This window comes from Carettochelys insculpta, chromosome 15 (assembly GCF_033958435.1).
Source record: "Carettochelys insculpta isolate YL-2023 chromosome 15, ASM3395843v1, whole genome shotgun sequence".
NCBI lineage: Eukaryota > Metazoa > Chordata > Testudines > Carettochelyidae > Carettochelys > Carettochelys insculpta.
In genome coordinates this window covers 5710321-5736943 of record NC_134151.1, presented here as the reverse complement: position 1 = coordinate 5736943, position 26623 = coordinate 5710321, and the positions used below count along the sequence as shown (strand labels likewise).

Sequence of the window (26623 nt, the reverse complement as noted above, 5' to 3'; positions counted from 1 at the left end):
GGGTCAGATTTTCTTAAGGTAATTTATTACATGTTCCGAGGAACCCTTATAAAAGCAGAGCTTTAAAGGAAAGTATCCAGAAGTATCAGCATATTGGAAAGGTATCACTGTGTAAATGAGACTTTAAAATCAAGAAGGAAGATTAACTCAAACTATAAACATCTAAATATATATAAGCAAACATTCCCAGAACAGTAACTTCTCTGATTTAAATGAGTGGGGTAGTACGGATAGCTTTAATGCTGGTTCACTTCACTGTGATGTGTTTGTATTAGTTAAGCTTAGAATTGTGTTCCTTGGCAAACCATAAAAGATTTCAAAAGTATTAGACACCCACTTTTGTGCTGGAATTTAATATGCAACTTTTTATTGGAAAATAATCGTCCTTGTCTGGCAAAATCCACCATGCAATATTTCTGTTAGTAGGCATAATGCAATAAAGACAGGGAGGGCTATTTATCACTACAAATTTTGAGGATTTCAGGATTCTTTTTATTATTTTAATATATTTCTTTGGTATTAAATCAGAAAAATGATAAATTACACCTGTCGAGGCTGTTTTTCCTTTTTGCTGGAAAATGATGTACAACCCAATTTCACTGGTCATTTTGGCTTTTAAAGATATGTAATTTTTTTTGCTATAAAAAACTTCACCAATAGGGATTTTTTAATAATAATGCTGAAATACTTTTTATTTCTAAACCTATGAAGTGGTTTATAAGTACTTCCTGGCATTGCAAACTTTGGCCTTTTCACACTGTGGGGTTTTTTGTTTTGGTTTGGTTTGGTTTGGTTTTTTTTAATAATGATTTAAAAGAACTTTGGAAAAAAAACTCCGATTTTTAAGACAACAAATCAAGTGACTCCACTTCCAGTATATGGTATAGGATGTGTCTTGATTGATTTGAAATGTTAAAAAAATAATTTCAGGTCTTTTCCAGTATTTATCATCCATATACCTGTAATTTTCTTAGTAGAAGATGGTCTCAACATGTCTAATGAGTGTTTTAATGTGTCTAGAAAATTATTTCTCTGTGTATTGTGCATAAAATTATTAATCCTAAAGATTCTGTAATTTAAAAAGAAAAATCTTAATGATAATAAGCATTCTACATAATATGAAAAAGGAAAAGAATTGACATTTTTTAAACAACAAAAGGCAACAAATGATTTGTGCTGGTGTCAGGTTTTACATTATTTTAACAATGATTCCAAGTTTGCATATTCACAAATATATTAGCCCAATTTGATTTTAAAGCTCAGTTATTTGAATTATAAATCATTATGTCCCTTCTAGCTGATCATTCATGAAATATCTTTGAATTCATTTACATAATGGAATACATTAATGGTTCCTTTATGTCATACCGTTGTAGTGGTCCCTCATGCATGTTTAGCTCTTCCTAATTATTAACTTCATCATCATGCTCTTTCCATAACAAAATCATTATAATAGTACTCTTGTTTTTGTAAAGCAATTGGTTGCAAAATACTCTTTCAAAAGTCTGCTTTATCCACATTTGTTACTTCTGAAGATCTCTCTGATAAGCAGGAGAAATGTAGCTTAGCAATGTGAAAACAAATAACTCTTAACCAGATTCAGTAGGTGAACAAAAATAAATATGTAAAATGTTTCATTATAATCTGGTGAGCAGGTTTGCCAAAAGCAGCTATATTCCCATCCATAGCCTTTGAAGGAATTGTATAATTTTAAAAAATAGTTAGATCAGTGTGAAATTAAACTTCATCATTCCTACAAAAACCGTACATTACAAGAACATCAAGTTTGCAAAATGAAGCACTCACGTCAGGAAATGACGGTGTTAAGGTTGCTCATGTAGTGTCAACTGCCCACATGTGTGTACAACACACTTGAAATACATTTTCTCATGCTACTTTTTTTTTCTTTTGTCCACAGGGCCTGCACCTCAGTCACAACCAGGGATGACCAGTACTTAGTGAATAAGAAAGCTGTTCATTATTTCTTTTTATCTTCAAGGTACATTGTGTGATCCCATATTTCATTTGCTGCATTCCATCCAAAAATATTACAGACACAGTCTCTTTCAGAATATGCAGTGCAACTGTAGGGAATGGAGAAATGCTGTGGAAAAGAAGATTCTGTGGGGGAAAAATTGCATGTGATCATTTATCATAAATAATATGCATGGACAGAGCTGGGAAAAGTTATGGAACCAACATTAACTTGTCACTTGTTTCCTTCTGGGTGCTTCACTAATTTAGTTTTGCAACTTTCACTTTTGTTTAATATAGGTTTCTTATATTTTTTAAAAGAAAAGTAAAGAAAAATATCCCACTATTAATAGAGGGCCAGATTCTCTGCATCAAAGCAGGCAGAAAACTGCCCTAATGGAAAAATCCTTGAAGGATTAGTACCAACATGGGATGTTTTTGGGAAGGGTATATTTACTAGGTCAAAGCTCAACTATTAGCCATCTATTCCCCCTTGCTCTGATATACACTGAACTTCTGTCCCTTTGTGTTTTATTAACATCTTTACATATTTTCAGTTCTTTCTAAATCTCATGTTTCTGTCTTCACACTCAGCATTTAAACCTGTGCTTTTGATACAAGAACACAGAATAGTGGTCAAGGTCTGAGCAGTCTTAATATTAATTCTGGGTTTTAGTCATGTTTGGAAATTCAGAGTGGAAAGAGCATCCACAGTGTTATGCAGTGTAAGTAATAGCACACTATCGAGCATCCTGCAATATAACTGTCATTTTAGATGAATACTGTGGCACCAGGCTGAAGACTTAAGGTCCCATTTGCTGTGTAATTTCTATCAGGTTGGGATACCCAGTGTCAAACATGGCAGTTCAAACAGTTTTGTTTTGTCATGTGGACCAAACAACCCCATTGAACTAAAGGCTGTAGCATGATTCCTGAACTTTATTCAGATCCATATGTATTATGAGACAGAACCACATTTTAACTTTAAAGACTGAAGTGCTCCAGATGAGTCTCTTGTTCAGTTAGAAATCATCATAGATCACATTTAAGTTCTGTAATTGCAAGCAACCGTGTTCCCCACCAGCTAGCCAATGTGGTTGCCTATTGGCAACCTCTCTGAGTAAAGGCAAATCCCATTGGCTAGCTGCTGCTACAAAACAGCAGTATTTTGCCTAGCTGGTACTGTTTGGAAAATCAGCACCATTTATTGTTGAAAACTTTTACTTTAATGCTAAAAACCATTTAGTTCACTGGCTGTTTTGCAACATAAATGTGTGAAGTGAAAAATAATTGGTTAATAATAGATAATCATTTTTAATGTTCAGAATGCTATTTCTTCTGTACTGTATGTTTTCAAAAATGCCATATTTTCTTTGAAATGTATAATTTAATACTTTCAGTTATATAATTATGCAAGTTAAGTTACGAGCAATATGCAAATGTCAGCATAATACTGAAATGAAGACTTTCCTTAACATCTGTTTACCTATATTCTCTTAAAAAAACTTGTGAAAATAGATGCAGTGAAGTTCATGCTTCAGAATCACACGGTAAGGTTTCTTACTATGTTCAAATAGTTTAGACGGATTCATAATTTTGTAAATCCTTTTAACTTGTAATACATTTATGTTTTGCCAGAGTAAACACTTTCCTTTTTTGGGAGTCAATGAAAATTACAGTCTCAGTGACCTTAGATGCCGAACAACGTTCTACACTGCTCTCACTCGCCTCCTCATGGTAGATCTAGGTAAGAGTCCACCTAAGGTGTTTATCAGGCAACTTTGATATTAATTTTCGTAACAGAGCTTCCATCTGCTCAATGAGAAGTTACTCACACTATTAAAATAGAGTATGAGATCAGTACATATGTTGTAGATGGTGTTTAAAATTCTTCATGACAGCTTTTGAGGTTTGTGGTCCTTGAAATATGATTGTTTTTATTTGCTAGGTTTGGTAATAGTAGTATGAGTTCTTCAAGTGAGATTAGAAGTTTATTGCATGGAAGGCCATTTTGAGCCTTTAGCATATTTTATACAGCAACAAAGGGTCCTGTGGCACCTTATAGACTAACAGAAAAGTTTGAGCATGAGCTTTCGTGAGCACAGACTCGCTTCATCTGAGATCAGATGAAGTGAGTCTGTGCTCACGAAAGCTCATGCTCATAACTTTTCTGTTAGTCTATAAGGTGCCACAGGACCCCTCATTGCTGTTACAGATCCAGACTAACACGGCTACCCCTCCGATAGTATATTTTAGTTATTTACAATTTAAGAGCCTGATATTGTGACATGCTAAACAGTTTCGCCTTCAACTGACTTCAGTGACAACTCCAAAGACATTGGTTTCAGTATTTACTTTAGCAGATGGTTATAGAACATCATGTAAAGTTTCAGTCTGTAAAGAATCTCGACTCTGGGAATTTGAACTCGAGTGTTGAACAGATAGTTATGTATTTGTGTAATTTTGCACACAATGGGTGTGTCTGCACTAGGAATGAACTTCAAAGTTAACTTCGAAGTTAACTTCTTTGAAGTAGCCACCAGAGAGTCTACACACATTTTCCCTTACTTTGAAGTTATGCAGCCCAACTTCAAAATCCTTACTCCATTCCTGGGAGTATAACTTCGAAGTAGGATGTGTGTAGACTCTCAGCTTTGAAGTTACTTCGAAGTAAGTAACTTCGAAGTTCTTTTTGTAGCGTAGATGCAGCCAATGAGTTCCATTTGAGCCACCTCTGCATTTAGGGCTGTCACTTCTTTCCTACCATCTGTTATTTTAATATTTGGGTATGTTAAAAACAGGAATTAGACATGTAAATTACTGTTCAGGCCACCACAGAAAGGTTTAGCCCAGCAAAGTATATGCAGAGGTGGCTCAACTCAGCAGCAGTCTGTGCTTGCAGTTAAACTGTTTTCAGGACCAGTTCAACCACATTCATTGCTGACAACTGTTGTAAGCAGGAGATAATGTTTCTAGTGGAAATCATACAGACATGCAGCTTTAGTGACTTTCCCTACAGGAAGAGCAGAGAGTGAGCAGACCCAGCCCATCCAAGTGGTGCTAATCGTATCTTCAAAGAGGTCTTGTGTGAATAAGATGTAATTCCAGTTGGCAATTGTAGGCAAGTGTAATATAATACAAGGAAGAGAAATATGAAATTGTCTTGAGTTTGCTACATTAGCAGTCAGAACACCTGACAGGAATAGGGTTTGCTGGAGGAAGACCTTTACGGACCTGTTGGACCAGTATCCTGTGGGTTCCCATTTAAAGTGTATTAGCTTGTCGGTTTGTGACCTTTCAGAGAAACACATCTAGAGAAGTGTACAGGGAAAAGTCTGCTTTATATTTGAGAGTACAGATATGAAACATCAAATACAAGAGTAATATTGTGTGTGTGCGTGAGAAAGCATGAGAGAGAGACATACCCACTTCTTAAATTACAAGATTCTTAACGTTATAGAACTGTAAACTTTATAACAAGCAACAAGTCATCATGGACAAGTTTTAGTCTCAAGAGAATTGGTCACCATACTAGTCATCCTTTCAGGCTTTCTAAAATTAAATGCAGAAATTATATATTAAGGAACTTTGGTGTTTTATTGACTTTGAAACATAATTTATGTGGAGATAAAATTAAGATGGCGTTTATTGGTAAAATGGCATGTTTTAAGAAATTGAATGCGCTTTTCTGGATTCAGCATAAAATTCATTGTAAATTAGCCTTTAATAGAAAATTGTGGAATTGCTTGTTTTTAAAGCACTCCCTTTGGAGTGGTTAGAAAAACCAAATCAACTAGGGAGAAGGGAGCAGGAATTAGTAGTACTTAATTGGCATTTACTTCAAAAAGGCACTTGGTTTCTGTTCAATAATTTGAACCTTGCTTGAATGTAATTAGACTGTGAATGCTCTGTGTGTGCCCCGGGTTGTATTTCTAATGAAAACAGGCATTTTTGACATTTATAGTTGCATCGTTTTGTTAAATTGGTCTATGGTCCAAGATTTTTAAAGTAAACTAAATATTCACTTGGGTAAGATATAGGCTCAAGAAAACTGTTACTTAAATTCACTTTCTTTAGGCAAAAGTCTCAGAAGATTTTAATCCAGGTTTTTTCAATTCTGGATTATTAAAGGCTTTATACACTTATAAAAAGCACTTTCTGGAGACACTGGGCCTGGTTCTTCACTACCTTTTACTCGGTGTAGTTATTTACACCAATGCAAAATGAATCCCTGGTAAGAATATGTAAAACACGATCGACTAATTTGAACTACAACCAGATCTACTCAGTGAAATGCCTGCTTGTGAAATGCTGTACTCTTCCTTTAAAGCATGAAAGATCCCCTGAAATGTGCCATTGAAGGATCTTTTTACCTTCAAAAGGGCATAATGAGACCATAAATATGTCTAAATGCATATGAGTATGTTTTGTATCATTGCAAAGAGCAATCTTCAGTGATAATTTGTTCATGGGATGGTTTCTTTCTTTTTCAGCTATTTAAAAAAGCCTCATTTAACTCTCATATTTTTTATCATATGAATAGGGATCATAATATAATTAGCTTTCGTGGTAAAACCTACTTCATCAGAGGCAACAAAATGGGTTTTACCCACGAAAACTTACCTGTTAGTCTTTAAGGTGCCACAGGAGTTCCCATTTTTTTTGCATAAACAGAGTAACGTGGCTACCCTGCGAAGACCGATGATAATGTATGGGGACTTTTTTTGTTGTTATTGAGGAATTTATTGTTTCTACTCCACAACAGTTACCTTGAAAACAAAATAATGCTAACAGCACGTGGAAGAACCAGTTAGATTGCAATAAAAAATTACTTTGGTCCCCAGCTGTCATACAACCATTGGACGCACTTCACAGTCTCTTTCCAATGGCTTGGTCAAGAGCTCATTTCAGCTATGGGTTTTCCATTGATTTTAAAGGGCTTTGGATCAAGCTCCAAGAGCAAAAAGGACTGTAATAATAGAGAGGATTACAGGTAGAAGAGAGAAACTAGCCAGTGCTTTGTATGTGCCAAAATCCTCCACAAAAGAAGGAAAGGATAGGTAAAATGTCCCCTAAAGACATTCTGGGGCTGGGGTATGTTAATTCTTCCATTAATTTGTCAGTTACTCCCAAAACTGTTTTCCTTTCTCTTTCTCTTTTCTGACATTTTACCTAACTATGGGCAAATAGTCTTCAGTTAACTATGATGGAGGAAGAGGGGAGAAAGAGGGTTAGAAACAGTAGATTCAGACAAGAATTCTGGTGAGACTGGGAATAGCTTTGGAGGAAGGGAAACCATTACTCGGTTTGGGGGGAATATGAAGCTGGGACTGGTTGTGTGGGACAGCTGTGACTAAAAACCAAGGCAGGGCAGACTGGATTTGGGAGCTGAGAAAGGGTGGGGCTGGGACTGGGAACTAGTTGCCTGGGGGAATGAGAAGCTGGGGGCAGGGGAGGACTGAGAGTGACTGGACAAGGAGATGAACTTGGAACTGGAGATGGATGGGATGAAGAATGGAAGGAAAATGAGACAGCTGATGACCTGGGTTTCCAGAAGAGAATGGAAACTCACTGGGCAAGCAAATTGGGATTTAGTTTGGGAAGGTGGAGCAACTGTTTTTGAGGAGTAGAGAGTAAGGCTTGGGCAGAGAGCTCAGAGTAGGATACTAGGACTAGCGGGGCAAGAAGATTAGGACTAAATAGGCAAAGGAAATGAAACTGGGTCAAGGGGCTAGGTTCACAAGAGGGGATATAATTGTTGAAAATGACTCTGCAGCATTGCACTCTCTTCAGTCAAATAAATATTTTAAGTATTTATAAAGTGGACCATGACCACACCACCTGCTCCAACAGCTCAGTTTTTTGGGGGAACTCTGATCCAGCTGGTGTGCTCTTAATCCCCTTTGAGCATACCTATAGATTGTGCCTTACAGGTGTCATACGTGGTGAAAAATCTTGTTTGTAAATCCAGCTGGGGCTTAGGCATCACCTAGGTGCCAAGTTGCAAAGTTGTCTCTGGACTTAGCTGTGCATATACCCAGAGACAGGAAATCAGGCACCTTTGGGATTTAGGCGATGTAGGTGTCTAGGGACGTTAAGTGCCGATAGGGTTAAGCATCATCTGAGCAGTCTTTTTGTGAATGTCAATGACGCCCAAATTTTGGACTTAGGCGCCTCCAAAAGCAGGTAAATTTCCAAGTCCCCCTGGTATGTCTAATCCAGTGAGCTAGTGGTGGGGAAGAGACAGGACTGGGACAAGGAGAGTTTGGAGGGGGTAGTCAGAACGAGTCAAAATTAGGACGAACGATCAGAAGAGTCTGTTCCCCCTAGAGCACAATCCCTTCTGAAGTATGGAATGATTCGCAAGATTTCTGAATCATTCTCTGCTCTACTGTCAGTAAACATCTGGTAGTCCCAATGACAAAGTATATGTGTCATAACCCTTAAATGCTTGTCCACAAAAAAGATGGCAACCTACAGCTGCATCTGTTACTCTGTACAAGTGCCAGAGGTTTGTGGAGTAGATATAAAGAATCCTACCCTGCTACTAATTCACCAGTGTGTTAATATGGTGCCACATGGTAGTATTTGGTTTTTTCCATATAGCTTTTAAGAAATCTTGGAAATTACACAGAGAGCGAGAGAAAGATTATTAAAAGAACATTAATAAGGTTGCAAAATAACTACATCTTTCTGTCAGAATTTAGGTTATCTGTGCAAGTTTAATCCTTTTTTCTTTAATTCCATGATCACATACTTTTTTTACCTGTACAGTGCAGACCCGGTCTGAGAATGAATCAGGGCTTAATCGTAAAGGATGACACCGCCTCATTTGTTGCAGATGTTTGAAGATGTATAGTGAATGAGGGAGGGAATTATAAGAAATGAAAGCATGGTTAATACAGAATCACAGAATCATAGGGCTGGAACAGACCTCAGGAGGTCATCTAGTTCAGACACCGGCTTTAAGCAGGATTAACCCCCACTAAGTCACCCCAACCAGGACTTTGTCAAGCCGGGACATAAAAACCTCAGGGATGGAGAATCCACCACCTCTCTAGGCAACGCATTCGAATGCTTCACCACCCTCCTGGTGAAGTAGTTTTTCCTAATATCTAACCTACACCTCTCCCTCTTCAACTTCAGACCATTACTCCTTGTTCTGCCATCTGACACCACTGAGAACAGTTTCTCACCTTTCTCTTTATAGCTCCCCTTCAGGAAGTTGAAGGCTGTTATTAAATCACCCCTAAGTCTTCTCTTCTGTAAATTAAACAAGCCCAAATCCGTCAGCCTATGCTCATAGGTCTTGTGGTCCATCCACTTAATCATTTTTGTTGCCCTACGCTGAACCTGCTCCAGCAAATCCACATCCTTTTTATACTGGGGGGCCCAAAACTGGACACAGTATTCCAGATGTGGTCTCACCAGTGCTGAATACACAGGAATAATTACTTCTCTAGATCTACTCAAAATGCTCCTCCTAATGCACCCTAGTACGCCGTTAGACTTCTTGGCTACAAGGGCACACTGTTTACTCATATCCAGTGTTTCATCCACCATAACCCCTAGGTCCCTTTCCATTGTACTGCTGCTGAGCCAGCTGGTCCCCAGCCTATAATAGTGCTTGGTATTCTTCCACCCCAGGTGCAGGACTGTAGACTTCTCCTTGTTGAACCACATCAGATTTCTTTTGGCCCAGTCCTCCAATTTATGCAGGTCACTCTGGATTCTCTCTCTACCCTCCAAGGTATCTACCTCTCCCCCTAGTTTTGTGTTACCCACAAACTTGCTGAGGGTGCAGTCCAGTCCCTCATCCAGGTCATTAATAAAGATGTTGAATAACACCGGCCCCAGAACCGAGCCTTGCGGCACTCCACTTGAAACCGACCGCCATCCAGATATTGAGCCATTGACCATTATCTGTCGGGCCCGTTGAATGCAGTTGAATGCTGCTCAGGAACAATGGATTTTGTCTCTACCTCTCCTATAGAGTTCCTGTATGATGGTAGGCAAGTTACTCAAAGCAGACTTCACAAGTGATCACTAATGGTGTATTACTCACTAGGGCTATATCTAGATTATAGGGATTTGTTGGCAGAAGTTGTCAGAAGATACCTTGTGACGAAATTTCTGTCGACAGATCACATCCAGTCCACAAAGTGGACTGAAAGTGCAGTCCACTCTGTCGACAGAGAGTGGCTGGACTGCCTGGCCTCTTTACTGGCAAAACAGCCACACAGAAGCACAGCAGACAGAGTTGTGCAGTGTCCCAGAAGCCTTTTCTGTAGACAGAAAGCCCCCCCGGAATGTCCAGAATGGCATTTTGTTGACAGATCTCTTGACAAGTGTTCTTCGTGGCAAACAGGGTATGGCTGTCGACAAAAGTGCTGCATTCTGTCAACTTACTGTCACCAGAACACCCTTGGGAATCTGGACACTCTGCAGGTTTTGTCAACAAAATGGCCATTTTGCCAACAAATCCTCTAGTCTAGACATAGCCTGGGAGATTTACCTGGCATTGCTTGGGTCCTTAACTCTTTTAAGGTTTTGGGTTTTTTGCTTTTTGGACCTTTTATTTTTATTGGTCTGTATTTGATTTTGTGATTCTGTCTCTTTTCTGTTTGGTTCTATGAGAAGCAATCGCATTTCAGGCACATCCCAAACCTTAGGGTGCTTTAAGTAATGATAGAAGGAAGCTGTATACCAATTTTGGTGGTCCTACCTCTTACCGTTTCAGAAGAGTTTTCAAACCTTAAGCATTGATTTAACTGTGCCAAAATGAAGCACTACTCCAGATTTCTGTTTTAGGTCTGTTCTGCAAGGTTTATTGAGAAGCAATCCTATTCCAGATTTGTTCCACTTTCATGGCTCATCTTTGATTCAGTCTCTTTTAACGTTTGCTCAGTTATGCCAGTTTTGAGGACTATTATTTGATTTGGTGATTTGGTCTCTTATCTGTATGGTTTTATGAGAAGCAAGCCTGTTCCAAGCACATCCCCTTTTCCTGAGACAACCAACACATTAGGCTGCTTTAAGTTATGATAAGAGAAAGCTGAACACTGAATTTGGTGGTCCCAGCTTTTCTTGTTTTGGAGGAGCTCTTGATCAAACAGACAGGCACACTCTCTAAAATATATAGTAGATTTCTGGGTCCCCAACTTGAGTCCCGGAAGTCTGATTCACGCCAGAGCTGAGCACCCACTGCCACAACAGAAGTCAGTGGCAGATGTGACTTGAACATATAAATGCTACTGTCCTAGGTTAAAGTGGATACCCCCAATTAGTAGAAATGCTTTTGTCTTTAATCTGTATGCCTCAACTCTCTGTTTGTAAAATGAAGATAAAACCACCGTCACCTCTCAGGTGCTTGTGAAGCTCTCAGATGCTGTAGTGAGGAGCAACAGAGAAAACACCATGAGGAAATTAATAATCCTGTCATCAGAGCAGGGGTTGAAGAGTGGAGTAAATAAGGGCTGAGAAATGAGGAGAGCACAAAATATTGAATATCTGTTCATACACTGAATACTATCCATTCTGTGCATTGAATTATGCAGACATCCAGTGGAAAAAAACTAGTATGTGATGACATAATTAAGATTGTATCACATTGCGTATCCATAGGTGCCAAATAAAGGTTGCACAGGCAACCTTAAATGTGACTTTTCAAACTTTTGAGACCTTGTCTTTGCACCCCAGTAGTGTTCTTTTGTGTGTGTGTGTGTGCGTGTGTGTTAATCATATAGCTTGATGCTGAGCAAATACTACCAGAGAAGCAGAGAGACTAGAAATATAAAAAGGAGAAAGAAACAGAACATGTGGAGAGACACTGGTTTGTCACAAATCATGTGTCATCTACAGTTGCTGTCTGTATTTTTTATATTCATTCAATTAGTGTGCTTCAGTAAAAATATTTTAAATCTAAGAGTTCACCATTCAGGATCTTCTGTCTTAGCCCAAAACTTTATTTGACATAAGTGGAGGTTTTATCTTCAAATATACTGTAGAATTGGGCCCTAATGAATGGTAGCATGAGTGTGATTGGCTTTGTTTGTCTGTTTTAATTTATTTTATTTTTCTGTAGGTGAAGATGAGGATGAGTTTGAGAATTTCATGCTGCCCCTTACAGTTGCATTTGAAACTGTAACTCAGCTATTCAACAATAGTTTTAAACAAGAGGAGGCAAAGGTAGGTTTATTTCAGAAACAGGAAAAGAAGTTATTTATCAGAAAATAAACTAATTTTGAAGTAAATATTTTGCACTTTTTTCACCTTTGCGATGTATATGTTTCTGTAATTTCCTATACAATATTGAAATAAAATGCCTGAAGATAATTTCCCACAAAAGTCAGCCTGTTATACGTACATTTAGATTTTGGGAATGGTTTGACAAGAAGGTGATCTCTTTTGAGCCATCTTTATAATCACAGGGACAGATTTTACTCCTGTGGTATTTGGCCTGGTTCATGTCTAATACTCCTTTCTGTGCATGTCTCTTTATTTTCTTCCTGTGTATTAACATATTTATTTGTGGAGATTTGGAAAGATTTAATACACTTGATAAAAGTCTGTATCTTTAAAGTATTTTTTTCAAACAAGAATTTAATATATAAATCAAGACTTTATTAAATGGCTGGGCATATATGTATAAATAGGAACCGGTCTTGAAGTATTGCATCCTTAAACTGAACAAAGTGATTAGGATAACTGATAGCTAAATAAGGTTTTTATGTGCCTGTGGGAGCCATATTAGGATTGATTTGACAAGTCAGTTCAGCTGTGGCAACAGTCATAATATCTAACACAACATTATGTTTTATTAGTAAAATCCTTAAGTGTAGCAAGCGGTTTGTGTCAAAACAACAGTACATTTTAAGGGAGGAGGGACATGCTAAATGGTAGCTGCAGCATTAGGAATGATAATACATTAGAATAGTGTTGTACTAAGTAGATTTCCCTTCCCTATAATGAACAAACAGTTAACAATGCACTCGAGTACCCATTTCAGATACATTACGTAATCTTTAGAAAGAGCAAACAGATTTGCTATTTTGAAATATGATGGGAACCTTAACAGTGCATCACCATCTTTTCTCTCCTTACTTTCCAGAAAAGGTAAACTGTCATTAAACACACTACAAATGTTTGACAAATATTTTTTGTCTTCATTAGTACAGAGCTCACATTTACAGAGCATGCATAGTTTGCAACCGTTTTGATTGAACATCTTAGAAAATATGAATACTCAGCTCATTGCTTCAATGGATACTGTGAAAAAGACCATGTACCCCAGATTCTGTATTTAACATTATTTCTAGTATTTCATTTATAAGTTGCTTTTCATGTTAAATAGAAATAGTCCAAAAGGGTTTGCCTTTTATTTTAAAACAATCGTTTTAAGAGATCATTTTTGGAATTCCTCCCTTTGTAAGAAATTGCATTTCTCTCATTTGAAGAGTGTATTGCATTTAAAACAATTTTGTTGCAGTCCTGTCTTGTTTGTGAGAACTGTTTGCTGAAGAAATGTTAATGGAGTTCCAGTAATATATCCCTAAACTAGCACGTTCTTAACAACCCTGGAAAGTGACTGCTTGATTACAGTTTAACGGTATTTGCAAATAAAATCACGAGTAATTAAAGGGAAATCTCCAGGCTTTTGAGCAAGTTTGATGCATGATAACTGCCTGATTCAGCTTCATCTAGAGTAATGCTGTGTAGACAAGAGCTACTGAGATCAATAGCAACATAATGATAGTGGCAGAATTAAGTGAGTAACCTGAGAACTGTGTCTTCAGAATGCATGCAGCTGCCACAAGCCAGGGCCACACAGTGCTCTCCTTGCTTCCGTCCTAAATGTTCATCAAAAGACGCCCTGCAGGAAAATGGAGTTAGATGCTCTTTATTGCTGATCGTGTCTCTTGCCACATTTATCAGGGAAATTGGATTAGCAGTTGGCAGCTGCAGGTAGACAAGGTTCTGCAGTGATTAAATATGCAGCTTGGCTGCATTTGTTGTGACAGACCTTTAGTAAATTCTACTGTAAGCACCATCTGTCTAATTTGTATGAAGGAAACTTGGTGCTTTAAGCTACTGATAAAGAACTAAAGCTGTTGCTTTATCATAAACAAAACTTTTGCTCCAAATTCTTTTAAATATAATTTATTAAGTTAAAGCTATTTTTCTATCATGATGAATAAATAATAAATGCAGAAGTGCTTTCAGGTACTTTATTGTGCAAGAAAAGGAAACAAAAAAAAACAGTTCAGTTCTCTTCTTCAATAAAATGTTTAGCATTCCAATCCACAGAGAGATGACACTGTTAAAATATCAACATGAAAATGGCCCAAGACTGCCAAAATCATTTAATTTGTGGCTTTTACTAGGATTTTCTGACTGGCAGTTTTTTTATATTTCTGAAGTATGCAGTTGAAAAATTATCACAACAAGGGAGCTCCTCCTCATTGAAATACATTTGCAGTTAACAAACGTATATATAAAACACACATTTAGGTTTGTTTTCCAGTGAAATCTAATATAATTGAAAGAACCTCAGTATTTATCATGGGTTTTTTTTCCATTGTGAAATGAAGGTGTGTGCGGGGGTAATAATATTAAAACTACTGTCAGTTTTCCCCTCAAAAATATCTGGATTTATGCTGACAGTCCAGTTAAGTAATATATTGACTGGCTAGACTCAGCCTCAGTGGTGCTTTTATCTTAGTTCTGACATCCTCAGTTTTGATAGGAATGAATGAAAAAACTGTATCTGAAGAAGGGCAGTTAAATAGCAACAAGCTATCTTTAGCTGCTTCCTAAAAACTCCATACTGTTAAATTATTTAAAATCCTTGATTTTCAGCTTGCACACATTAAAAGTTTTCACACTAAGTGCCAAATGTTGCAAACAGCACTTTAACAGAATGATTTTGCTTTGATCCCTGTAGCAGTTCCTGAATAATTTATCACAGGTTATTGCCTTAATTCTGGAGAGGGATAGAGCAATAAAGGCAGATGAAAACACTCCAGTTGAAACACCTTGGGGCCTGCTCATTCCTCTGACACGGCTCTTTTGTTGGAACTATTTAGAGGTTATTAAGACGTGTCTCCAGAATTAAGAGTATGCTGTAAGGATGAAGACAGCCATCTTAATTCTAAAGACAAAGCACAATGACCCTTCACCTTTTTTTTCTTTGTTGTTATTATATAGTAGAATTATGAAGGTAATATTATAGCTGCACCTAGTAGTGCCACTGTAGTTAAGGGTCTGTCAGGCTTACCATTATAAACCCCGTTTTGTGGGGCGGGTGGCGTGAGTAGTATCTTGTCTGCTCCAAATTGCATTAGTCAGAAACTTGGCACACACTATGACAGTCACAATCCTGGTTTAAAATTTTCCCCTCTACTAGTATTCAAATGTTCAGTTCTTTTCCTTTTAGGAATTCAGAAAGTAGTGATGGGGTGGGGGGTGGGGAGATTTAAATTAGAATGTCAGAATTTTAAAAAAAATATTTAAATTACTCTAAAGTAGACCTGCCACTTTTTGGTAGTGGATGGAAAATACTTTGAAACAGGCTAGTTATTTCATTAGTATGAAAATTGATTTATAAGCCAGCATTCTGACTACCTAAAATTCCCCTGCCACTTCTCTTGGGTACAGTACTCCTTGCTTCTGATTCTAAGCTATTGTCTAGTGTTGCTGTGTGCTGCTAAACAGCTGTCACCTTGCACCCAGATATGACTGCTTTTTCAGCTGTGAACAAAGTGATCCCTTTATGTGCTGCTTATAGTTTTCTGTTAGGTTTGCAAAGACTGGTAGGAGCCCTCGGGATAAATGACCACAAGCTGCTGAGTGTGTAGTGTTGTTGACTAATTTTCTTCACAATTTTTACACCCACTAGTGTCATTTGAAAACTCGTAATGGGCTAATAAACTAGACTGTGTTAGGAGTTTAATCCAAATTCCTCCACACCTGTTAAAAAGTCGGCTGCGGTGAGTTCAGGATCTTTAGGGAATGTCCCTCAAATGGGGCCAGGATTTTACCTAAATACAATATTGGTTATGGTATCATGGCATGAGTATTTTTGTCATCAGTGTATGTATTCAATATTACTACTAATCTAGTTCCAGTGAATAACACACTATGGAGTTTAGTTTACGTATTAGGAATGGGTAGTATTTTAGTATATATTAAGACCAGTAAAGAGAGCTGTGGGTGGTGCTTTATAATAATAATAATAGTTTTTAAAAGCATTTAAATTACTCCAAGGTAAACCTACCATAACAAAAAGTAGATTCTAAAACCAAAGAAATTCAGTGGCTTTTCTCAAATCCCTCAGTTGTTCTTTAGTACTGAACTACAAATGGCATGTGAAAAGACCTGCTGTTCCAAGGCCTTCTAGCAGAAGAGTCCTGTGTCTTCACTTTCAAAGAGTGGTATGCCCATATTTATCAGGCATCCATAAGTCTTTCTACCCAGATATTCTGTAAATGCTTTATCAGAAGAAATGTCTTTCAAAGAACAGCTGCTTTTCTAACTCAATAAATATGTGCTTTGGTGTTGGCTGGTTAGTTGTGTATGTATGTGTAATCCCTGTCTCACAAATGTCTGACCATAAGTTAATTTCTATCTTTGCCTTATTTCAAACAAATTTAAGGGAAGTACAAGTCTTTCTAGAGGCCCTTAGTTTTCTTTTGAGCTTCCTTCCCAATGGTCAGCCTTGCTTTGTAGACCTTTTCTTTCTGTGCTACAGTGGGCAAAACCAAGATTGTCTGAATCCTCTGCTTTCCCCTTGCATTGTTGGAGGTGGCTCTATCCATTTTTGATGTTGCAGTTTAGGATTGTACAATACCAAGATGTGCAGTGTTGTTGAAAAGTTCTTTTATGTCTATCAAACACTTATTTTCCACATGGAAGAGTAAACATATTGAATGCCAAAATATAGGTGGACGTCATAGTCATATTACCATTTTAGGTTCCAGTTCTGCATGATGCTGAGCAGTTCCTGGGAGGTAACCGCACTGTACGTTTATGAGAATTAAAGGTTCTGAGCATCTTATGTGTTGAGATCATTTGAACATTCATAATTCAGGAAATCCAAATGATAAGGTTCTCATAGTAACATTACTTTACCCATATTTCATATAGGACCCAATTTACCCACAGAAAAATCTCTGCAACTCCCATTGAAGTCAATTGGACTGGTGTGTGCATATCTGAAAGTATAATTCAGGCCTTGTGTAAGGTAACATTCAGTAGCATGACAAGTAATTGCTGCATCTCATTCATTTTATGAGTGGGTTAAAGCTATTATGAGATTCTTATATTTTGCATTTCTGAACTTATGAATATTTAACACACAAATGCTACTTCATTGAAAGTTTTATAGTTAGGTTGTTTGGATATTTTTACAAATTTTTTAAATTAATACATTAATTCCCTCCTATTGGTTTCTCTATATGCTTCCAATTGTTTAGTGAAACCCTGCAGTTATATGGTATCTCATAATGGAGCAGAAATACAAACTACATCTACAACTCCAAACTAAGGCTGATACATGTCTGCTGGTCAGCAATCCATTAATCAGTATGGAATTCTAAATGGAGTAGAAATTTCTTGAATTGTATGTTTGGAACTAATTTTTCATTCGCTTATAAATATTAATTCTTAACATTTATGCTACTTGCCTGAGAACCAATCCTTTATGAGGATTACCACTTGGGAGCCCTCAGCTGCTTTTCATTTATGTCTGTAACCCAAAAATAGCTTTAAAAATCTTTTTTAGAGAGGTGAGAAAATGTTTATTTTTTCTGCCACAGAATCTACTAAAAATGGGTCAATGGCATTTGCTCAACATTTTTAAAACAACTACTTCTTGACTGAGTCTCAACTTGGAGAATGACATCTGAAAATAATTTTTAAAAGGACACATCAAATGAAAATGGAGTATAATAAGAGTCTCAATATAACCTTACTAGTAGTTTTCGTATCTATATAAAATAATGCCACCTCAAATTAACTTTTTTATTAGTAGTAGTTTGGTTTTTATATATTCATGCAAGAAGCTCTTTTAAACCTCAATATTCAGCATTCATATGTTTTAGTTTGCCGTAGTCAAAGGTACAATATACTGAGTAACCTAAAATGTTCCCTAAGCATTTTGTTAGCATTACCATAAAACTTGGGCTGACTCTTTTTGGTATAACGAATCTATGGTTTTCTTCAGAGAAAGATTTGAGCGAGACATTTAAACGAATGAATCAAAATCAGATATGTGGTCATTATTGGCTGATTATTACTCCATCTGCTCTGTGCTAACGTGAAAATCAATTACTGTGTCTCTTTCCCACTGACAGCGTATGTTGATCGGGCTGGCAAGAGATCTTCGAGGGATTGCCTTTGCACTGAACACAAAGACCAGCTACACCATGCTGTTTGACTGGATGTATCCTTATTACGCTATGACAATACCAGCTCTGTGCACAGAGGGATACCAGGCCCCTCGCATTAGTTTAATAGTGTGGCACAGTGGGGAAGAGGAAACAAAGCTAAATGAACTAATGTGTAATCAGCTAAAATTACAGCACAATAGCAACCGTGCAGTTAACTGGGAGGGCAGCATTTGGAGAGAAATCACAAAGAGGTCACTTTTCGTCATAGCACACTAATACCCCAGAAAATATACCTAAATGGTTCCCCTCCCCATCCCAAGCCTGAGACGTTTCCATAAATGTGCATGGGCTTGAACCCGAAAGACAATGTACCTGCATTTGGTAAAAAATGACATCATAGACTGGTAACAAATTTTCCTGTTGAAGTATTATATTGGGGTACCTATTAAATATAGTATGATGAAGTCTTTCATTTAGCCAATCAGTATCCACTTAGGGATTGTTTTAGTTAATACAGGTTGAACCTCTCTAGTCTGGCACTCTCTTGTCCAACAACATCCATTGTCCGGCATGATTTTAATTAACCAGGTGTCCACTTACCTTGGGTTTGGCCAAGTTTCCCATGGTCCTGCAAAGTTTGTTTGCAGCCACCAGTCCTGGCTCTTAGTGCTCTGTGCTATTATTTAGCTGTAATTTACCCCTAAATGTCTTCTAAAAGCCCGGTATGCAGTCAAAGTGTTGCTAATGCTGCTAGACAATATTGACCTCCTGTGGTTCAGCAAATTCTCTCGTTCAGCAATGGTCAGGTCCCAAGGGCACCAGAACAGAGCGGTTCAACCTGTACCTTGACACACATGATGAGAAAACAACAGCTATAAGGCAAAAATAAATGGTAATCTAGAGTTACAGTTTTTCTCAATATGCAATGGTCAGGTATACTGTGTGTGTTTTAATATACTGATATACTTTTTTATTGCTGTGCTACAGTAATAATAATCTCTGGTATTTTATTAATACAACAGGAATGTCTTTGATATTTTAAGTGTATCAATCACAGAATCATATTAATAAACTCATTATCCAAATAGATGAATGTAACAATTTGTGTTGCTTAGATCAAATATGCATGATTGTGGTATATTTATTTACTCTGGGAAGAATAACATGCATATAACATATGATGCTTTATTAGAACCAAGGGGCTTTGAAGTGAGATAATTTTAGACAAATGCTGAAAGTTTACTAACACTCATAATCTGTTTGTAGAAGACAGGAACAGTTCTAGAATCTAGAATTCAGTTCTAGAATATCATTCTAGAATAGTGGTCAGGAATATAGTTATATAAAAGGTAGGAAGGCTCAACCTGTGTTATCATCTGATTCAACTTCCAGTGAAATCAATGGACTTAATCCCATGGGAGTTGGATCAGGCCATTCTGAAGGACTGTGTGTGCCATCAAGTAATGTGCAAACCCAGACAGCATGTGGAATCCAGGCCTAAGACAGTAAGAGGCCTCATCCTAACTCTGTTTCAAATCAAAGGAAAACTCCATTTAGTTTCAACAGTAAAAGATGGAGCAACAAGCTTTGTTCAGCATGGCCAGGAAAGAGAGAGTACTATCAATTTAATTTTCAGTAAGTTTCATTTTCTGTGTCCTGGAACAATCTTCATATATTCTAAGATTCTAGGCCCAGAAAGGGGGCTGTTGTAATCAGCTCATCTGACCTCCTGTTTAACACAAGCCTTAGAATTGTCACAAAACATTCAATCTTGTTTTTAAAAATTGTCTTCCATTGATAAAATTGTTCCAGTGGTTAATTACTCTCAAAAATATATGCCTTATTTTCAGTCTGAATTTGTCTAGCTTCAACTTCCAGCCATTGGATAATATACCTTTCTCTGCTAAATTGAAGAACTCATTATTCAATATTTCTTCCCACTGTAAATACTTACAGACTGTATTCAAGACACCCCTTGACTGTCTCTTTGAGAAACTAAATAGATAGAAATCTTTGAATCTGTCTCCACAGGGCATGTCTTGTAATCCTTTAACCATTCTCATGGGTCCTCTGTGAACTTTCTCCAGTTTATCAATATTCTTTTCAAATAGTGGGCACCAGAACTGGACCTGGTATTCCAGTAGAGGTGACCCAGTGTCCAATATCAAAGGGGTAGCCATGTTAGTCTGTATCTGCATAAACAACAAGAAGTCCGGTGGCACCTTACAGATTAACATATTTTGAAGCATAAGCTTTCATGGGCAAAAACCCTCTTTGTCAAATGCATGTAGTGGAGATTCTAGGAAGGTCTAGTTATACAGGCTCATGAAAAGGAGTCTCAGTCAAGAGGAAGGCCAGAAATTACGAGGTCAGTTCAGTCAAGGAGTATGTGGTGCACTTTCAGCAGTTAATGTGGAGGTGGGAGCACCAAGAGGGGAGAAACTGCTTTTGTAGTTGGCCAGCCACTCCCAGTTTCTGTTCAATCCTTGGTTGATGGTGTCAAATTTGCAAATGAATTGTAGCTCTGCAGTTTCTCTTTGGAGTCTGTTTTTGAATTTCTTTTGTTGCAGGATGGCTACTTTTAAATCAGTAACTGAGAGTCCAGGGAGATTGAATTGTTCTCCTACAGGTTTTTGTGTGTTACCATTCCTGATATCTTATTTGTGTCCATTTATTCTTTTATGTAGAGACTGTCCAGTTTGGCCAATGTACATAACAGAGGGGCATTGCTGTCACATGATGGTATATATATCATTATCAGATGTGCAGGTGAATGAGCCCATGATGGTGTGCTTAATGTGGTTAGGTCCTGTGATGGTGTTGCCATGTAGGTGTGTGTGCAGAGTTTGCACGGAGATTTGTTGCAGGAATTGGTTCCTGAGTTAGAGTTACTGTGGTGAGGTCTATAGTTGATGGTGAGAATTTGTTTCAGGTTGACAGGCTGTCATAGGCGAGGACTGGCCTGCCTCCCAAGGTCTATGAGGGATTGTTGTCCAGGATGGATTGTAGATCACGGATGTAGCACTGGAGAGGTTTTAACTGGGGGGTTGTATGTGATCGCAGTGGTGTTTTGTTATTTTCCTTATTGGGCCTGTCTTGTAGCAGGTGGCTTCTGGATACATGTCTGGCTCTGTCAGTCTGTTTCTTCACTTCCGTAGGTGGGTATTTTCAGGAAAGCTTGGTATAAGTCTTGTAGGTGTTTGTCTCTGTCTGAGGGATTGGAGCAGATGCAGTTGTACCTACACACATCTACACACATAGGCTGTGTCTACACATGCCCCAAAATTCGAAATGGCCATGCAAATGGCCATTTTGAAGTTTACTAATGAAGCGCTGAAATGCATATTCAGCGCTTCATTAGCATGCAGGCGGCAGCCGCGCTTTGAAATTGATGGTCCTTGCCGCCGCGCGGCGCGTCCAGACGGGGCTCCTTTTCGAAAGGATGCTGCCTACTTCGAAGTCCCCTTATTCCCATGAGCTCATGGGAATAAGGGGACTTCGAAGTAGGCGGGGTCCTTTCGAAAAGGAGCCCCGTCTGGACGCGCCGCGCGGCGGCAAGGATCATCAATTTCGAAGCGCGGCTGCCGCCTGCATGCTAATAAAGCGCTGAATATGCATTTCAGCGCTTCATTAGTAAACTTCGAAATGGCCATTTGCATGGCCATTTCGAAGTTTGGGGCACGTGTAGACACAGCCATAGAGGCATTAGACACATTATGGCTTTTAGAAATAGGCTCTATTCCCTGTCTTAACAGCACCTATTTCGAAATATCTATTCCTCATAGAATGAGGTTTACTGATTTCTAAATAAGCCAACTGCTATTTTGAAATAGCAGTTGCATTGTATAAATGCTAAGATACTTATTTCAATATATCAACCATTATTTTGAAATAACTTTGCTGTGTAGGCCTATTCTAATTCTACTGTAACTTCTCTACTCCTAAGGGAAGTACAGCAATATCTGCATTGCAGGTACAGGTTGAACCTCTCTTATCTGGAACTCTCTTGTCCGGCAACATCCACTATCCAGCATAAGTTTAGTTAGCTGGACAACTGCTTGTCATGGGTGTGGCCAAGTTTCCTGCAGTCCCATAAAGTTTGTTTACATCCACCAGTCCTGGCTGTCAATGTTCTGTGCTGTTAGTTAGCTGTAATTTACCCCTAAATGTCTTCTAAGAGCCCATAAGCAGTGGAAGTGTTGGTAATGCTGCTAGACAATATTGACCTCCCATTGTCCAGCAAATTTTCTTGTCTGGCACCAGTCAGGTCCTGAGGGTGCCAGACTAGAGAGGTTCAACTTCTAGCATAGGGAAATGTGTAAATTCAGACAGAGCCAGGTTGAGCTCTCCTACAGGGAAGCCACCAGGGAGGTAGGAGATGAATGGCATCTGAGTTTTCCTCAGGTCATTTTGTTGGTGGTGACATAAGGTTTTTACCTCTTTGCAGAATGACCAGAGTCATCCAATGGTCAAATGTGCACAGATCTCCTCATTGCCCTAATGATGATCCTTTCTCCCCAGTCTGGCTGCTCCTACAGAACCATACTGCCAGAGGCTCCCCAGCCTGTGGCTACCCCAGGACCCATCCTTTTTAAAAGTGGTGGGCTGTGCAGAAAGGAAGTGGGGCCTCAGGCTGTATTACACAATTCTCATTTGTCAATCCTGTGTTCTCCCTATGCCAAACTGAGGAGACCTGGGCTAGTGGAGGGAATTGCAGTATAGTGGTAGCTAATCTCCACTTCCTTTGCAAAAGATAAATCCATGCCTGGCGGGTCATGAAATAAATAATATTGGCCAAGCTCAGTCAGAAGAATGGCCCATCTAGCCCAGTATCAGCAGCCAGGCCGAGATGCTTCATAGGGAATGAAGAGAGCAGGGCAATTATAAGTGATCGAGACATAATTTCTGACAGTCAGGGGGTTAAGGACATCCAGAGCATGGGGTTGTGGACCTGACTATGTTGGCTAGTAACCATGGATGGACCTATCCTCCATAACTGTCATTCGTTTTGAATCCATTGGGTCTACTCCACACATTATTCCCTGATTATTTCTATTAATTCCTTGAAAGCTGTTGTTAACATTAAGGTTTGGGGATTTTTGTTAAAACCTTTTTAACAACCCCTAGGCTGCATCTACACTACAGCGATCCTCTGAAAGAAGTTCTTCCCGAAGAGATCTTACGAAAAAACTTCTTTTGAAAGATCTCATCCACACACAAAAAAGCAGATTAAAAGATTGATCCATTCTTTCAGTAGACAGCATCCACACAGCCTCTGCTCTTTTGCAAGAGCAGGCCAGGGATTGAAAAATCTGGCACCGTAAGGACTGCTCTTTTGAAAGAAAGGCCCACAGAGCATCTACACATGCTTTTTTTTCAAAAGAATCTTTCAAAAAAAGGTGCTCTTCCTCATCTGAGAGACGAAGAGGGCAGCCAGAAAAAGGGCTGCATTCTTTCAATTTCAGATCAAAAGAGTGCATTTTTGTGGATAGATGCTCCACGGGTTTTTTCAAAACAGGCCTGGCTTTTCCAAAAAAACCTTGCTAGTATAGACACAGCTCTCGAGTTTTGTTTTGTTTTTAATTTGGACTGCCAAACAGCTTCTCTTTAATTGACCATAACAGTAAAAAAGATTAATATGTTCCCAGTAAGTGGAATTAATTTATCTGAGGTTTTTCTTAGTCTCCACATTTTATACATTCAGTTGATTCTTTTTCTTCACATCTCTGTACACACAGAGACAGAATATTTCCCTGTTACCTGTGACTGTAAACAAACGGACAGATTCATGCATCTGTTCAATGCATTTAGCTTCTGCTATGGCCCAGGATCTTCTCATACTGACCTCAATATTACCACAAATTATCTTTGCCCTAATGTCTATCCTTATTTACTTTGCCTAAGGGGTGTAAATTACAATGGTACGTTTGTGGGGCAAAGATAAAAGAGAGTTGTTTTCTTTAAAATTAGGATTGGGATTTTTTTCCCTTGATTTACATTTTAGCATATAAATTAATAACCTTTAAGTGTTTAAATTGTATATGTTGGCATGCTACAATTGTCACTGCTGAGACTAATAGAAACTGTGGCTTTCAAACAAATATTCCCCTGCTTTGAAAACTTTGAAGTGAAACTAACTATAAACAAAAATGAGATGGACAAAGGTGATTTTCATTACCTAAGATTGGAGAAATAAAGCAAATAAGCAGTATAAATAAACAAGATAACATTTTAGCTTTAATAATTAAGACATTGTTAGCAAGATAAATAAAGTTAGTTGTTTGGAAGCATTATTTTTAAACCAGTGGTATGAAAATTCAGTGGTTAATACAACAATTTTATCTTAGTGGTGGCTGGATATATTTTGATTCTAATCCCTTCCCATTGATTTCAAGAGAGTTACATATATAGTGAACCTCTGAGGATCAAACCTTTAGTTTTTTAAGTTGTCCCATTTTTAGCTTATGATTTTCCTCTATCTTGTTGCTGATTTGAATATGCATCTGGAATTTTACTTTTGTCCAGTAGATGGCAAAAATGAGCAGAAATTAATTCTTTTGCATCTTTTCAGTTTTGTTTTTGATCTGGAAACTGTTGTGTCCTATATTTTACCATAGATTATTATGATATTAGGGTCATGGTTTGGAGGTGAATTGTCAGTACGCTGAAAACTGTGTTAGATTGCCAAATAGGGGTTGTTTTGTAGCAGGCTTGCTTATACTAATTGAGTTTCTGTAGGAAATCAGGCTCCTTGGAAAAAGGCCAAAGGCTTTTCATAATTGTATTGACAGGAAAATGAATATGATAAATGGTGTTCATTCAGTTGAAACAAGATTTATAGTTTTCCTCTAGGCAAAGGATGAAGAGCAAATATTTATAATAATAGTAAAATCTGTTTAAAAGTTGTATTATTCAATCTCTCAAAAGGCTTTATTAAAATATTTCCAAATATTTTAAGCAGTTTCTGATGGTAACATTGGAGATCTTCCTTGAGTATTTCATTAATGAAAGATGAATAAGTAGATGGTACAAAAATAAATAAATAAATACCCTGGATATGAAAGTCATTTATTTTTCCTGAAATATTGATATGTCAAGTTGTCAATGATGATTCCAGTATTACAGCTTCTGAAAGTTTATATGCCTTTTTTTATTCAGAATTGTGGTTTGTGTAATTTGTAGGAAAGACCTAAACAGGAGGTGAAACCTTCTATAAAAGTATGTCCTATTCATAGTAAGATCAGAATCCATTTTTATTAAGAGAGATTATCACCTGACAAAATATTTTGTTTTGCTATTTGCTTCCAGACAATGTTTGTTGAAATGTGAGCATATTATCTGTATTAGTCCAAAGTGAAAGCAAGTTGAAGTTGAAGGGCCTTCATCTAGCACTTTGATCTGTCTGTGGGGAGATGGTACAGAATCAAGCCTGTACCCAGCTACAATGTTACTCTTGATGAGTGTTTCTTAAAACTGGTTGGGTACCCTCTTGGTCAATGTTTCAGCTGGTCCTTTCAGTTGACATCAATTATTTAGTAAGCTGTGAAATAAGCAATTTAGTAATGCCTGTGAAATAAGCAAGTTGTAGTAAGAAAATGTCTTGCCAGACTTAAATTACCTTGTTAGGCTGACTCAGTGGTTTAGTCAGGAAGGCTGAAGTATCATCATTCTATGAAAATAAATGGTGATCTGTGTTTGGGGTTTCCTCTCTGAGTCATTCACACAGTCCCCTTTATTATCTTGATGTTTTGTTTGAGAATAGGCCCCTTCCTTATGGGAGCTTGCAAGTAGGTAAGGGAACATTTCGTTTCAAATTACCAAAATACTTGTTTTTAAACCACTGTTCTAATGAATATATATTTGTCTTCTGCAGCCTTAAAACAATAATTCCACATGCCGGTGAATTTTGTAAGAGCATATAAAGAGGATTAGTCGAGGAAAAAAATTCACTTTTCTACATAAGCAATAGAGTTCCCCATTTAAAGCAGTTCTAGTTTTTAAAGTATTATAATGTCATATTTTCCAATTATTGTATAACAGTAGTGCTGATTTACAAGAATCAGATGAACAGTTCTAGTTATTGCAACCCTGTACCCACCAGGATAGAGGCAGTTCAAGGGTTTTCTCTTAAGCTGCCTGCCTTTCCTGTGCATCCAGTCTTCAGCCTTTCATAGGGCACCCATTAGAGTCCCTTCCATTCATAGTTTCTGTAATGGTGGGCACTTGTGTACATTAGTGTCCTAAAACTGTTCCAAATTGCA

The 26623-nt window shown here is 37.9% G+C and overlaps 1 protein-coding gene across 2 annotated transcripts in view; it reads left to right on the top strand.

Annotated features, from left to right (window-relative positions):
* Window positions 1-26623, top strand: part of RANBP17 (RAN binding protein 17) — a 253947-nt gene that overhangs the window by 148224 nt on the left and 79100 nt on the right. For both annotated transcript variants that reach the window (XM_075009426.1, XM_075009427.1), the window contains 4 exons: window positions 3461-3524; window positions 3613-3721; window positions 12059-12162; window positions 18327-18415. In XM_075009426.1, coding sequence (XP_074865527.1) covers window positions 3461-3524; window positions 3613-3721; window positions 12059-12162; window positions 18327-18415 — 366 coding nt within the window. The remainder of the gene's footprint in view (window positions 1-3460; window positions 3525-3612; window positions 3722-12058; window positions 12163-18326; window positions 18416-26623) is intronic.